Genomic DNA, 15,831 nt, shown 5'->3' on the forward strand with positions numbered 1-15,831 from the left:
CTACAGACAAGTGGTGCAGAGACTATGGGAGTCTTGGGAAGCAGGGAAAGGGGACCTGGGGGATGGGGACTTTCCTGGCCCCTTCTAAGGAAATTAAAAACTTCTTGGCACAAAGTCCTGGTCCCAAACATCCAGTTTATATGCGCTCAGAAAATCCTTCCCCATGCCCATTTTTGGGACACTGATGCCACATGCTCAGCACAAGTAGGACCCACCGCCCCAAGACTTCATGGCACTACCTGAGACCTGCTCCAGGCTGTGGGGACTGAAACTCACCCTGTTGCACCCTTTCTTCCCAGACACTTACATGACAGAGATGTTGAAGGTGTTGGGGATGTAGGTAGGAGTGGGCAGGTGCCAGCTGCAGTAGAAACCCTTCGGGTAGTTGTTGGACCGACACATCAGCACAGGCTCCTTCGGGGGGGCTGCCCGGAAAAGAGAAAGGGTAATTAACCTAATTAACCTGTTGAGCTAGGGTTATCACCAAGTTCTGAGCAAAGGGACAACCCACCACTCCCAGTTGCTGCCAGACTGGGAGGGGAGGGTTTGCAAGGGGAGCCTGGCCTGTGTTTATCACATGCTGGAAGGATCTGGGTGTCTTTGTCCCATGTCTTCTACTGAGGTCCTCCAGGACACCTTGCTTTGGGCTGGGCAGTGCAAAGCTCACCTTCTCCTTGGGCAGCTCACTGCTTCTAATGAAGGATGGAGTGATAGGGACCGTTTGCAGGTACCAGGGGAAATTGTCTTCTAGGCTGTGACAGAGATGTTGCTGATGAGGAGGAGGTACTGCTCTCTTGACGCCATTAATCTACACTGCTCACAGCTTTCTCTGCCACATCCCTGGGGAGTGATAAACTTATTGAGGGATGATCCTCCAAATGATCAGAGGTCACCAAAGGGAGGAAGAAGGACCACTGACAAGATGAGGAGGAGCAATGCAAAACCAGTAGAGAAAATCCAGCTCTGCAAGAGGACTAACAGTGTTAACGCTTTGGCATGGGGAAGAGCATCCCTGACTTTGCTGCACTGCCAAAGAGTCACACAGGCAACAGGCGACAGGATGAGAGCACCCAGCGGGAGCAGCCTTCCTCTGGCGAGGAAGCCCTGGGAGGCCCCTCCTAAGTTACACCCCATCGGCTCCTTCCCCTGTTGCTATGTCTGAACGTAGGTGCTCCTGAGCCACTCCCTGCCATTTCCCTGATTGGCCCTTATCTTTGTACTGCCCGGAGACCAGGGTCAGCCCCCAGGCCCCTGGGGAAGGAAAGGGGGACTCTCCATGTGTGTGGGCTGGGACCTGAACATCTCACCGCATGGCTGAAATAAACATCTGTGGATACTATGCCAAGGTCCTTTTTGCTTCTCTACCTTGGACTTTACTAGTGTCAATTTAGGCTGCAACACTCTGGCCTCAACAGATGATCCTAGAGGTTAGAGGCAGAAGAGGATTTTAAACCCAGTGAAGTGTTCACACTGTACTTGGCTTTCCTGGAAGCATGTGCACTGCACTCTGCTTTCTGCAGGAGCACAGCAAGGGCTGCAGGAGAGCTCTGCAAAATGCTGAGGGAAGGTGCATCTGAAGAATGAGATTTGATACCTTTTGGCTGATAAATTTTGCCTTTGTTGGTAAAAACCTTACCTGATCTGACACCAAAGTCAACTCTTCTTGGTACCCAGGCACTTGCACTGATTGTTAAGAACAGCAGCCTGGCACAGTGCCTTGCCATAAAATACACTCTCTGGGCTGGAAGTGCCAGAGGCTGTCCCCAACCTTGGAAAGGCTGTCTGATCCTGTGGCGCTCCCTCTTGCCCTTCCTTCGTTTGCCCTCATCCCCATCCATCCACTGCGAATATCCCAGGAAGTGCTCTTCTCTCCCAGGAGGCGGTTTGAAACAAACCGAGCAGACCCGGCAGCCCCAGAGCCTCTCCAGCCCCACAGCCCGGGCGTTACTGGCACGACACACGCAGGGACACAGCTTTCTCAGGAATGAACTCCAGCTACGACTGGAGTCTGCAGCCTGCTGCGGTCTACAGCGGGGAAACTGAGGCACAGGCATTGAGCACCCTCGGCGCCCCTGCGGCAGGGCTTGGAGGGCGCAAGCAGCTGATAAGGGAGCCAAGTGCAGCAGAGTCAGGGAGCAAGGAGAGAGGGAGAGGGAACGGAGGGGGCCGGCGGGAGGGAGGGCTGCGCCGCTCCGCTCCGTGATCCTCCTAATGGCCATTTCAGCCTTCAGCCGACAGACGAAGGCCAGAGCCTGGTTAATGAGCCTCCGGGTTAAATTATTCAAGCAGACCCTCCACATCAAAACAGAATGGCTAATCGCAAAGCCAGAGACAAGGGCCTGATCCCTGCTACAGCCCCATCATCTTCCTCCTCCCCGCAGGCTCCTTAACCCCTTCCCTGCCTGCCCTGGGCGTGGCGGGGGCAAGGGCAGCATTGCTGTGTGCGGGGTGCAGTCGGGGGTCGGGAGGTGTCCCGGAGGGGCTGAAAGGGTGCATGGGGGTTGGGGACAGCCTCTGGGTGCCGGGTGACCGCGTGGGGGCACTGTGGGCTAACAGCACCTGCCCGGCACCCGGCAATCGGGATGGGGCTGGCACTGTTGCTCGGGGATGCTGGGGATGCCACCGTAGGCGACTCGCACGCTTGCTGCTTGTACTCAGCTGTTCCGCCTGTGACCAGGAGTGGCAGGGAAGCCGGGCTGAAGCAGGCGGGGCTTTTTCGAGCATTCCTGGAGTCCTGCAGGGTGCAGCCCTACCAGAACGGCCCAAGATGCTGCACTGCTATGCGCCACAATTAGTCCGTCTCAGGATAATTTATCTTTGTTGTCTCCAGTATCACGCCGGATCTGGCTCTTCGTGATCTGTGCTAATTCCTCCGCTGAGGAGGCTGGGGCAGGCTCACTCCTCCAGGTTCGTTATGCTGGGAGGAGGAGGAGGAGGGAGGGCTGCACATCCTGTATCCTGCTTCGATCCCCACTCTGCAGCAGCTTTTGAAGGTGCCCCATTTCCACAGCATTGAATGCTGAGAAAAATCCTGCCCTCTGCTTCAAGGCTGGTCCCCAATAGCACCCCCAACCTTTTGTGTCCAGCACACTCCACCTCTTACCCTCTGGTGTCTTTTAGCAAGCTAGAGGTGGAAGGAGAGACTGGGGAAGGGAGACAAAATGATCCTTGCATCTCTGCCCTCCTGATGCAGAGTTCAAGGACAGATGCAGCCGAAGGGAAGCTGCTGTATGAATCCTGTCTCAGCCCAACCTTTGCCCTCTTTTTTTGGGCAGACACAAGCTGTCTCACATAGACACTCCTGCAAACTCCATCTCTGCAGAGAGCCATCAGTCCCAGAGCCACAGGCGTCCCAGGAGGGATTTGTCAGGCAGATACCCCCCCTTTCCACCCTGACGGGCAGAAGGTTCATGGCAGAGTGTGAGGCCCGTGCAGTGTGCCACAGGGGGCTGTGACCATGACACCACATGGGTGACTGTGGCCATCAATGCCAGGCACCACAAAGGATGGAGCTGCAAGCCCCTTCCCAGCTGCCTTGCGGCATCAGGAGGACTCTCTTTGCCCACCCAGTCTTGGTGTCTTCTCCAAGCTGGTGGCAGGTTCCTCATCTCCCTTTGGGAGATGGTAGCCTGCAACCTTCTTCCTTTCCCCTCCTCTCCCAGGAAAGGCGCTCACTGGCACAGCTCATGCTGCCCATCAAAGGCTCTTAAAGACAGCAAATAAAATTGCAGGCTCCAATCGATCCAGCGTGCTGTAATGCTGTCTTTGGAGGTGGGCCAGCCCATCAGGCCAACAGAGAGAGGAAGAAAGGCAGTGGAGGAAAACAAAGGCATCAAGGGAGCAGCATTAAAGGCTTTTTCTGCCCTGAGGTTTTAGGCAGTGCTGCTGGGTGTGGGGTGTCCTGCTCCAACCTTCTCCATCCTCCCTCAGATGATGTCCAGCTCTCAGCACCTGCCCCACATCACAAACAGTCTGAACAACAGGTTGAGCTACTTGGGCACTCCTCCCTGGGCTCCTGCACACAGCCTCCCTAATTCTGACAAATATTTACATCTGTGTTGCTTCATGGAGCTGCTGAACTCAGTAAAAGCAGAGCTCTTTTCCTTTTGCCACAAACAGCGCCTGCCCTCTCTAATCTGTCTATTAACCTCTTGCATGGCAGGGAGCCACTTCTCCCATGTGCTCTGCTGATGTCCTCTCTGAAAACCCAGCATGTTTAATGCCTGGCTGTGGCAGCTTCCCAAAGGCTTGGGTTGCAACCAGCCTCACTGCAAAAGCTCTGGGTGAGGTGATGAAAGCCTCAGAGCTGAGCTCAGAGCTGAGCACATCCCATCTGGGCACATGGCTCACAAACTATGAGATGCTCCAGCAAAATCTGAGTCTGCCACAGCAGTGAAAGCTGGTGCCAGGATCACTGTCTTTGCAGAACCCTGAAAAGACCAGTGACAGGAATAGAGCTGGCTTTCCTGCCACACAGTGCCCCATGCTTTGCATCCATTTAGCTCTGCCTCTACAGCTTTTTGGGAACAGCTGTCACTTGACCAGCTTCAGCACTTCTGCTCAGCTGGGGACAGCACCACAATTGGTCCTGGAGGATGAAACAGTTCTGGATACACCAGCACTGAAACAGATTTTTGTTTCCCTCCTCATCTCTAAAGCCCAGTTGTCCTTGTACCCTCAGTCCCACTGTGCAGGGGAAAAGTGTGACCAATCCATTTTAGAAACCACTAAAAATGATCTACAAGAGCTTTTCCTAGCTCTGCTAGGTCATGAGATAATGGACATTAAAATCATGACACTTTTATATATAGAAAAGTTATTTTAGGTCACTTTTAGGGGTTTCTGAAATGGATCAGTTATAATTTTCCTCTCCTGCTGAGGGCTGAATGTACTAAAGATGCCTTGCTCCACAGGTGGAGGGATACAAAAAATAGCGCCAATAAAAGTTTTAAGAGGCCTCTCAAACACTTCTGTAGGAGGTATTTTTTCTGGTGCACTTGGGGCACATTCAGGCGCTGGGCTGATGGGGGATAATGAGCCCATAGTGTGCTTTTGGGGTCACCTGCATAACTCATCATCTCTGTCTTGGGCCAGCAAAAACTCCAGGGCCTATGACAGCAGCATGTGCTTGAGCTAGAGGTACAGCTGTGACACAGCCTGCCTGCACATGGGCAGGAGCCCTGTGCTGCCCCACGCAGGGGGACAACCCCACAACCAGTGCTGTTCTGCTGCCAAACTCCGGCTGTTTGCACCCCACGTGCCCACGGCAGGACCAGATCATCACCCAGCGACTTTTCTCACACCACTGGTAGTGGGTATGTACCAATACAGGAAAAAAAAGCCACACAACTGACCAAAAGTAAAGCTGCAGAGGCTTGGACAGCACAACAGGAATCCACCTGGGCACAAGATGCCAGCACTGAGCACGTGGGCACAAAAGCAGCAGACCTTGCTATTCCACACACGCATCTACACAGATGCTTTTGTTATGCACATGCTGGCTGCCAGCACGATCTATTATTTATCTAATGCCGCTTTTCTAAAAGCCTGTTTGTGTACAGGAGGTTGGTAGGAAACAACAAAGAAAACAATGATGAATAAATCATATTTCTACTGCCAGGTGTATCAGGGGAGCATCTGTCTGCCATGTGCCACCTGCGCTGGAGTGCAGCGTGGCTACGGCTGAGGACAGTCCCTTCCATGGACCCAAATGTTTGGGTGCAACTGTGTTTTGTTGCTGGAGAAAGGGAGGGAGGTGAGGCTTTGAATTTGCTCTGTTTCCCCTTGACCATCTGTTCTTGGGTAAGTGTGAGGATGAGAAGGGGTGCGGAGGATAGCAGGTGATGCTCCCTCTGTTCTGGGAACATCATGCTCATAACCACCACTTCTTCAAGAAGGATAAAGCAGGTGTTTTTAATTTGTTGGTTTTGGGTTTTTTGTTTGTTTGTTTTTAGCTGATGCAGCAAAGTTCATTTGAGAGAGAACTGGAGAACCCAGGAATACAGGGGCACAGGATGAGATGGGTTTGTTTCTCACTGACCTCCTGGGTGACCTGGGCAAGTGATGGAGACAGGGTTTATGTCCCTCCCTTTAAGTCTAAGCCACCCCAATCTTAGCAAATGGACATTTTCAGGGGGAAATTCCTTTCCCTTGAAATTAGACACTAAAGATATATCCCTCTGGAGTGTGAGGCATCCCAGCTGATCAGCAGAGCTGTCCGCATTCAGCCAGCATCTAGCCCAGCCCTCAGACTCAACACTGCAGCACCTCCCTGGAAGCTCCCAAAATGGGACAGGGACACCTGCAGCTGTAGCCAAAGACCCCTGACCCTGCTGTCACCTAAGAGCCATCTCCCCAGCCTCAAAGAGCAAGAATTTATTCCCCAAGAAGGTACTGGAGAAAAAGGTGGACTCAGCAACAGATAAATTTCTAAAAGGCCCTGTTTTACACTGATTGGGGCTCATAAACCAAGCTATGGATTTTCTCATTTCCCTTGCAGAAAATTCAGTGAGCATGGCAAGAGGCAATGCTGTAAATTTTTGGGCAAGGCATTACGAGAGAAGAGGAGAGGTTCGGGGAGGTTTGGGGAGGTTCGGGGAGGGGAGGTTCGGGGAGGTTCGTGGAGGTTCGGGAAGGGAAGGGAAGGTTCTGGAAGGGAAGGTTCGGGAAGGGAAGGTTCGGGAAGGGAAGGGAGGAGAGGAGAGGAGAGGAGAGGAGAGGAGAGGAGAGGAGAGGAGAGGAGAGGAGAGGAGAGGAGAGGAGAGGAGAGGAGAGGAGAGGAGAGGAGAGGAGAGGAGAGGAGAGGAGAGGAGAGGAGAGGAGAGGAGAGGAGAGGAGAGGAGAGGAGAGGAGAGGAGAGGAGAGGAGAGGAGAGGAGAGGAGAGGAGAGGAGAGGAGAGGAGAGGAGAGGAGAGGAGAGGAGAGGAGAGGAGAGGAGAGGAGAGGAGAGGAGAGGAGAGGAGAGGAGAGGAGAGGAGAGGAGAGGAGAGGAGAGGAGAGGAGAGGAGAGGAGAGGAGAGGAGAGGAGAGGAGAGGAGAGGAGAGGAGAGGAGAGGAGAGGAGAGGAGAGGAGAGGAGAGGAGAGGAGAGGAGAGGAGAGGAGAGGAGAGGAGAGGAGAGGAGAGGAGAGGAGAGGAGAGGAGAGGAGAGGAGAGGAGAGGAGAGGAGAGAAGAGAAGAGAAGAGAAGAGAAGAGAAGAGAAGAGAAGAGAAGAGAAGAGAAGAGAAGAGAAGAGAAGAGAAGAGAAGAGAAGAGAAGAGAAGAGAAGAGAAGAGAAGAGAAGAGAAGAGAAGAGAAGAGAAGAGAAGAGAAGAGAGAGAGAAGAATCCCACTTTGAGCCAAAGTGGCAGGGCAAGCTCCCAGTGTGATCACAGGCTCACTGGAGTTTGCCCTATCCTGCAGTGCATGAGGCCATGCTGCTTCCAGCACAGCAGAGCTGCCCCTCAAACCTGACCATTCTCCAGGCTCCAGAAAATTATCAAGCAATCCTCACAGCATTGATCTGTGAGAGGAAGAGCAAGAGCAAAGGGGCTCTGGCAACCCTGATGCAGGGTGGACTGTTTGTCTGGAATGGCAGCCTTTGCTGGAGGTGCTCCCCAAGGTGCAGGATGCTACGGGAAGGTGATTTAGGCAGGAGAAGCCATCTGGCATCCCAAACCCATGACAGACACTCTTGTTCCTACTCCCTCTGGCAGCGCTGGTGCTTGGCAGCATTGTTGTCCTAGGGAAATGACCATCCTGCTCAGCACACCAGCACTCCAAACCCAGCTGTGCTCCTGGATGTGACTTTATTCCCATGGGGCAGCAATCTAGGCCGGGTGCCTTAGGGAGTGATGCACAGCAGGACAGCTTCACCCTTCACTTGGGACCACACCACAGCAGGAAGCGCCTTCTGACCCCCCCAGTCCTCCACCAGAAACCAAAGAGCAGCTTTGCTCTGAAACAATATTAAATATTGAACAAACGAACGCAAACCTGTTATCTGGGATAATTGTGAGTAAATAAAACATTTAACCAAACCAAATGCAGCTGTTTCCACTTGGAGCCGGCACAACAGCAGGGAAGCCAGCTCAGCTACTCTGCATCCTCGTTACGGCAGCTGATTATTGTTTTGTGTATAACAGTAGCACCGCCAGTCCTGGAGCGGGGCCGGGGCCGCGGTGCTCGGTGTGGTACCCCTGGGATGGGTACCCCGGCACGGTGGGATGCGGCAGCGCAGCGCCGCGCCGGGCACGGGAAGTTCTCTGCTGCGCTGGGGTTTGCTCATCAGCCCAGGGAGTTCACGGCGAGGCCGGCTTTCCTCCCCCAACACCTCTGCGAGGGGATTTGCATGTAACATAAACCATTTCAGAGCCAGGTCACTGGTTCGCACATAGCCCCGGGCAGTAATGACCAAACCTCGTTACCGGCTGCTCTGGGATTGACTGTGCCGGGCCCCCGTCCAGCTCCTGGAGACCTGGAGAGCGGTCTGGGGTGAGGGAGTGTGCAGCGAACGAGGGAAAAGTGCCGGCAAACCGGGCCTTGGGAGGCTCCGGGGATGGAGAGCATATCCCTGCCTGCAGCTCCTGGAGCATTCTAGGATGCCAGTCTGCCATGCCCAGAGAGCGGGTAAGGGAGAGCAGGGGGCTGATGTACTCTCAGTTTCTGCACATTCTCAGGGCTTTCCACAGCTGGGATTTGGAGAGGAGAGCTTCCTGCCCCTGCAGCTCCCACCCACCCAAATGCTGGGCCTGTCTCTTCTAAAATGGCTGGGAAAGATGAAGGGCATTAATTACACAGAATTTCCCAATCCCTGCCAAATCATTTTCTCCTTTCAGGGGACCATTCTCCTCGACATGGGGCTGGATGCACTGTGCCAAGGCAATGCAGGCACAAGATTCTTCCTGGTAACACATGGGTTCCCAGCAGCAGCTCCACACCCCAAGGAGGTGGTGGTCGGGGCGCGTGGGAGCACAACACAGTCCTGCTCTCCAGGGAGAAGCAGCTGCCTTCCTTGGCTCTCCTTGATAAAAGGTTTGACCAGAGCAGCCTGTAAACCCCCGACAGTCTCCTTTGGGAGCTCAGCTGGAGAAGCCATAGAGAGGAAATGTCCCTGTGTGCTGAGAGGGAGAGCTGTGCCTTTTTTGGTCATGCAGGGGGAATGCAGGGTGATCTCTAGGGTTCTTCAGGTATTGAGGACCCCGAGGGTCCCCCGCCTTCATGCCTGCCCTGCATGCAGCAGAGAACTCAGCACCCCCTTCTCCCTCTTTTCCCAGCTTCCGGCAGAAATTCACTGTGCAGTCTACACCATGCAATGCCCCTGCCCCCTCCACCATCTTATTTAACAGCTGCAAGAAAGCAATCCATCCTCTCTCCAGATGGAGATGACAGGGAAAATACCAGGTGTGATCAGACACAACTGGGACCATCAACAGCCATGTATCCTTGGCGAAGCTGTCCCACCAGAACTCCTGGAAGTTGTATATTTATCCAGGAAGAGCCTCTGGAGGAAAGCTATAAGCACTTTGTCATGCACTGAGCAACAAGCTAGCCACGAATATTACCAGCTATCTCCCAGTGGGAGAGTGTGGGCTGCCTTTAACAGGCAGCAGCTCTCCAAAAATGCCTCCTCTCTCTTCATCTCGCTTGACATGCAGTCTGGATATGTCCCCTTCCCTGCTCTCCTCTTACCCAGTGAGGGAAGTACCTGCTGGCAGAGAGGCCTCTCACCCCGTGGGAAATGGAGAGGAAGAAGTAAGAGGTTTCTGACTCTCTTGGCAGCAGAGGAACATATTTTTTGGCTTCTCCTGTCTGGGCAGGAGGAGCTGATAGGAGTGGTTAGTAAACAGATATACCCCCTACCCACTTTCTCCTCACACTAGCACTGGTTTTGCATGTAAAGTTCCTTTCCTTCAGCACTGACTGAAAACCACCCTCTCCTTTCACCCACATGGTCTGCTAGGAATATGTCACAGTCTGTTCTTCCATTCCCTCTCAAGACACATCCCATGGTGCCCTTGAGTCTGTACTGACTGCTCTGCTTTGGATTCAGTCAGGTCAGTGGGTTTAAAAATGGGCATCTGTATGTGCACCAGATATGTGCACAGGCAGAGGAGCCATTTGCTCATCCTGTGTTTGGCCATCCTGATTGCATTTGGGTTTGCTCACGCAGACTCAGCATCCCCTGGTCAGCGACTCACATCCTTGGGGCTGTCCTTCTGCTCCACATGATCTCCTGGTGAGATGCTGCTCTGCTCCTGGGCTGATCCGCAGCCTGTGCCCGTGCCTCAGCTGCCAGGACCGTGCTGTGAGTGTGGGAGAGCCCTGTCCCCTGTAATCTGGTGGCTTTGTGCAGCTTCGTGTCATTGTTGCAGTCCTGCTGGGAAGCCACCTGCAGGCTCCTTGCAAAAACAGCTGGGCTGGAGCCAAAGGAGATGCTGGAGCTGGGTGTAGAGAACTGACCCAGGACCAGAAGGAGCATCTCCCCATGCTGTTCCCACCCCGGATATGTGAGACTCCTCCCAGCATCAGTCAGCCTCCTTTGGTACATCCAGAGAAGCCACCTGACTCATCCCACCTGTGCTTCTGCATGATACACTCTGGAAAAATCACAGCACTGGAGCTGAGATGGACACCACAGAGTGTGGCTCTGGTTTGTGGTGTTATTCTGGCTGCTCAGGGGTGATGATAGCCCAGTAATGACAGGCATTTGGGAAGATGCCTAATTTATCATAGGAAACGAAGCCTCCACACCAGTCCTTAGCTGCTCACTCTCTGGCTTTGAGAAAATACCAGACATGTCATTAACAGTAGGAGTGTTCCTAGTTCAAGCTGAAATTTCCCCTGTGCTGTTGGTGTCTTGGGGTGGAGGCAGGAAGAGCATCAGTCTTTGTAGCTCACCCAAAATGTGTCCTCCAAGCAGATGAAAAACAAAAGTGTGTGACATTTTTGGAGGTGTTGGGCTGCCAGCTAACAGCACTGCTCAGCTAACAGCACTGCTCAATACCACTGGTCTCTTTACTAATTTGTTTTTTTATCCTCAGGCCTGAATCAGACCCTGGCCTCATTCTTTTCTTAAGGCAATGAGGTCCTTGGGATGATGTAACTCACACAGCTCCGGACTTCACTGCATTTGGAAGTAATAGCCGTGTCCTTAACTCAGCGGGCTTCAAGGGAGGTCCCATTATCCAGCCCATCTGCAAAGAAATTGAGCAAAAAAAAGGCCGCCCTCTGCTTCATGAACATGACGCTCATCTTCCCCAAATCCTGGCTTGATGCTTAAATCCCCACCAGCAGCAGTGGGCAAACCCCAGGGGATGTTTGTGGCATGTGCGGCCCCGGGCAGCTCCAGCTTGGGGAGCCCCCTCCCACCGTGTGTGAGAGCCTTGCATTTGCAAAACAAAACGTGAGGCACAAACCAATTCACTTACTCACAGAAACTGTTTCCACCTGCTCTAATCACCACCTTGGCAAGGTTGTTTTCATTTTGCTCCCTTCCTACCATCCCCAGCTCCACTCCGCAGCAAGCTCCTCACTTAACTCCCCTAATCTCCCCTTTAGGTCATAAGATATCTTTTAATTCTTTAATCAATTTTCCTCCGGACTCCCTGTAATTTATCGATGGTCTTTTAACAATGAAACCCCAGAAGTAAACACACCTTCCCTGGGAGCATCAGCACCGCATCAGTGGCAGTAGCAGCATCCTTGCCAAGCCTGCCCCGACAGCGATAATCTGGATGCTCAGCACAGCCTCTCCTGCCTCGTGGAGGACAGCAGCCTGCCACGCATCCTCTGATTTGCTCACAACAAAGAAGAAATAAGAAGCACTTAAAGCACTTATTGTCATATAAAAATATTGCTATCAGTGTTTTAATTATTTCCTGAGGAATGGTGGGAACCCCCAGCACAGAGCTCCCGCAGTATGGGCAACCTTCCTGCACACTCCAAGCACCACAGCAGGGAAGGAGCTGTGAGCCAGAGGATCACAAACCTTTTTTGGGCAGGATGAGGGGGCCAGGATGCTGGGATGGGCACCATGCACAGGTGGTTGGGGCACTGCTGCTTTTTTAGGGAACATACCACACTGTTCATGCAGCAGCACTGCTCAGCACAGTGGGAGACACCTGAGAGACCTGGGGCAGAGGAGAGAGGAAGGCACTGTGCCCAGATACCCCACTGATGGTCTGGGAGAGATTTCTGGCTGTGTTGTGGTCTCTGCAAGGGGCTCAGCAAATGGATCAAGTAGTTTGGCAGGGAAGCCTAGCGCTGCTCTTTCTTCCCCTCCCTTTCTCACCCCTCCAAGGTCAAATAGTCCTGGACTCTCAATAAACTGTCGCAGGGGCTCCAGGGGGTTTTAGGAGGCATTTGCTAGGATTTCAGCAGACCTGAAGCATGACTTCACAGGGATGGGGGGGGGAAATACCCTAGAGCTTTGGAGAGAAATGTTATTAGAGTCACTGAAGGATTTTGCTGTGCTCTCTGAAGCGTTTCATAGAAAATTACAGGTGAAGAGCAAGCCCTGTGGTCTGGACCTTGCCAGTAGCATAAGGATGCTGTGGTATCTGGGCTCACATGAGCCCCACTTCCCTATCATGAATCAGAAACACACTGCAAACACCTCCTACAACAGGGACTCTCCTATTGATGCACACAGATGGCTCACAATCCTTCTGAGATGAGGTGAGCAGCTGGGACAGATCTGAGAGCAAGGGCTTGGCTGCACATGAGGGCTGCAAGGGTGTGCTGGCAAAAACCAGACAGGGCAGAGCAGTCTGGGTTTATCCAACAGTTTGCCATCCTCTACTGGAGCAGAAAAAACAGCTCTGACTGGGTTAATGCCAATGCAGTTAGATCTGTCTCGTGGTCTATAAGTCACCAGCAGCATGGGAAGGAAGGCAACACCCCTGGAATAAGTGGGGAAATGCTGTGGTGCTCCCAAAGTTTTGGCCCTTTCCAATGATGACATGAGGTTGAACCTGGCCAGGATCCAGTATGGGAAGACTTGAGGTTTGCCTGCCAGAGGGAGATGCTGGAGGCATGGCACTGATACCTGTCCCATGCCCAGAAGGTTGTTCAGAGGCATTTCTGGAGAGCAGATCCCACATCAGCACCCATGGCTTTATGGCAGAGCAGCTCAAAGCATAGCGAAACTCAAATGACTTTTGAGGTCCTAAGTCACATATGCATCTTGGTGGCTTTCTGTCCTGCTTTCTGCACTAATATGGGATGGAAAGGCAAGAACTGGGCCAGGACCCACTGGGCAGATGCACTGTCTTTGTTTCATCCCCGTGCTGATGCTTTACTTGGACACTTGAGGAAGTTTGTAGCTCAAAAGCAGCTGTCGCTATGAGCCAAAATGGGTTGCAAATGTATTGGCATGTGTTGTGTCATCTGCAGTGTTTAATAGGATCCATTTTCCAGGGAAGGGGAAAAGGAAGAAGAAGATGAGAATGCTTGAATCAGCAAAACAAACATTCACCGCCCCTTCCGAAGCACTACACCCAAGGCAATAGATTATTTATGGAAGTTTGGTCTGGAGCAATAACCTGCAAGGGCTTCTCACAGCAATGCAGCTGGATTCAGATGTCAAACCAAAATCCTTAGCACTTAATACCTTCAAAGTCTGTACACAGAATGGATGCGTTGCCGGTCCCAGTGGAGTTATTGTGGGATTTGTCTCTCATTTCACCACCAGCCCCGTTAACACGCTAATTCCTGCTGCCCTGGAACTGGGCAGTGGACCTCCCTTCCTGGTGACACCTACATCATGCCTAAGCTCTGAAATGATGCAGGAGTTGCCTGCCCATGTAGGAATTGCTGCAAGACTTGGGGAAAAGCATTCTGTGCCACCTTACAGTCACCTTACAGGGAAATGGAGGCACAGAGCAGTCAAGGGAAGGCTACTGAGGATGGAAAGGCTGACAGAGGATGTCTGTTAAAGCCCTCAGCTCCGAGTGCAGTTCCCTGCTGAACCCCAGGTGCTCAGTCACCTCTGCAGGCATTTGAGCTCTGCTGAGCTCAGCACCCATGGGTGGCTGAGCTGCCCAAGCCTCTGTCTTTTGCCTGGCCCCAGGCAAGGCTGGGAGATCCCTCCTTGCCTGCCTGGCTTCCCTGCAGCCCAAGCAGATGTTCTGGGTCCTGTGTCCCGGGACAGATCCCGGCTTGATTTATTACTGGACGTGACTTCTGGAGTTTGTCAAAGGCACCCGCTCCCCCTCCCCTGACTTTTCCCACACCCTTCCCATTTTGTTTTACGTTCACTTTGTGGTCTCCCCACCATAGCTTGCAATAAACAGAAACTCATTTCCAGTATAAACAACTGCACACTCTGCCCCAGCGAGCCGTACGACCCTGCCTTTCTCGCTCCCCACCCCTGTCTGCTTTTGGGTTCTGGGAAAACAGCCTCTTTCTTCTGCTTTTTTTTCATGGCCCCCCCACAACAAGTCTCCTGGCCCTTTGCATTTTCTTTTCTTTCTGAGATTTATAACGTGCCAGCCAGAGCTGGAGTGGTCTATCCCACTCCACATCACGTACATGCTATTAAAAGTAAAGCTGCCAATAGATCTCAGTAAGGAAAACCACCTGAGCTCTGCCTGAGCTGAGGGTTTACAAGATGGGGATGTTGGCCCTGACATGGCCAAAAGCCTTTCAAGATGTGGGATGTCTCTCAAAGCAGAATTTAGAAGACTTGAATCATAGAGTGAAGACCTGCAGGGCAGATCTTGTCCTCCCCGAGCCCTGAGTCAGGGGAGATGCCAGCCTGATGGGAGCCAAGCCTGGTGAGAAACTTCAGAGGAATGGCATGGAGAGCCTCTGAAGATAGTCACCTCTCTGAAGGGCCGGGCTGATGAGGCTGATAGTTGTCTTTATCTATCTTTAACCACCTGGAAAGGAACTGGTTGGGCCAAGCAGTTTGTTTTGACTCTTTCTGTGCCTGATGGGGACAGACAGACACTTGGGGACAGCAAATCAAATCTTTCCTTTATATGGAGTACACACCTGTCAGCAGCATTTTCACAGAATCATGAAATAAACTGAGTTGGAAGGGACCCACAGGGATCATCAAATCCTGCTCTTAGCTCTGTACAGGATAGCCCCAAGAATCCCACCGTGTGCCTGAGAGCATTGCCCAAACACTTCTTGAGCTCTGTCAGGCTTGGTGCTTGCTCCCCACTTCCCTGGTGAGCCTGTTCCAGTGCCCAACCACCCTCTGGGTGAAGAACCTTTTCCTGTTATCCAGCCTAAATCTCTCCTGACACAACTTGAGGCCATTCCCTCAGGTCCTATCACTGGGCACCACAGAGAAGAGATCAGTGCCTGATAAAAATGCATAAAACATGGTAAATGTTTTTGACACCTGGAAGAGCTTGCCAAAGGCTCAAGAGGATTCCCTGCCATTGGAAATCTTCATATCAGGACTGAATGCTTTCCTCACAGGTAAAGCTGCCCTTCAAAGAGGGATCTATTCAGGGCAGTATCCTGCCCTGCAGGGGCCACACAGCAGGGCAGGCAGCAGCCTTGGGCCCCCAGGTCTTCCTCACATCCCACATCACAGGGATGCTGCAGGGGGTGCACACATCCATCTCCTCCCATGGCACAAGGATATTGGGGTCAATCATCTTGTAATGCTTGAGGACAAAGCTGCTTGCTTGGCCAAAGCCCTTTGGTTGCAATCTTACTCTCTGTTACCCCTCTTTTAGTTTCCACTGCCACCTCCCTAGGACAAGCCAGCCCAGGACCACCAGTGGCCAGGAGTTTGTCATTTAATTCCAGGCAAAGGGCTGGTCAAAGCAGCCAGTGGTTTAACTTTTGCTGGGAGATTAAGAAAAATGAGGAAATGAGGCGGGTTAGTGA

At 52.6% G+C, this 15,831-nt stretch overlaps 1 protein-coding gene across 4 annotated transcripts in view; it reads right to left on the minus strand.

Annotated features, from left to right (window-relative positions):
* Positions 1-15,831, minus strand: part of CNTFR (ciliary neurotrophic factor receptor) — a 201,613-nt gene that overhangs the window by 22,390 nt on the left and 163,392 nt on the right. For all 4 annotated transcript variants that reach the window (XM_059874113.1, XM_059874114.1, XM_059874115.1 and 1 more), the window contains one exon: positions 308-425. In XM_059874113.1, coding sequence (XP_059730096.1) covers positions 308-425 — 118 coding nt within the window. The remainder of the gene's footprint in view (positions 1-307; positions 426-15,831) is intronic.

This window comes from Haemorhous mexicanus, chromosome Z (assembly GCF_027477595.1).
Source record: "Haemorhous mexicanus isolate bHaeMex1 chromosome Z, bHaeMex1.pri, whole genome shotgun sequence".
Taxonomy (NCBI): domain Eukaryota; kingdom Metazoa; phylum Chordata; class Aves; order Passeriformes; family Fringillidae; genus Haemorhous; species Haemorhous mexicanus.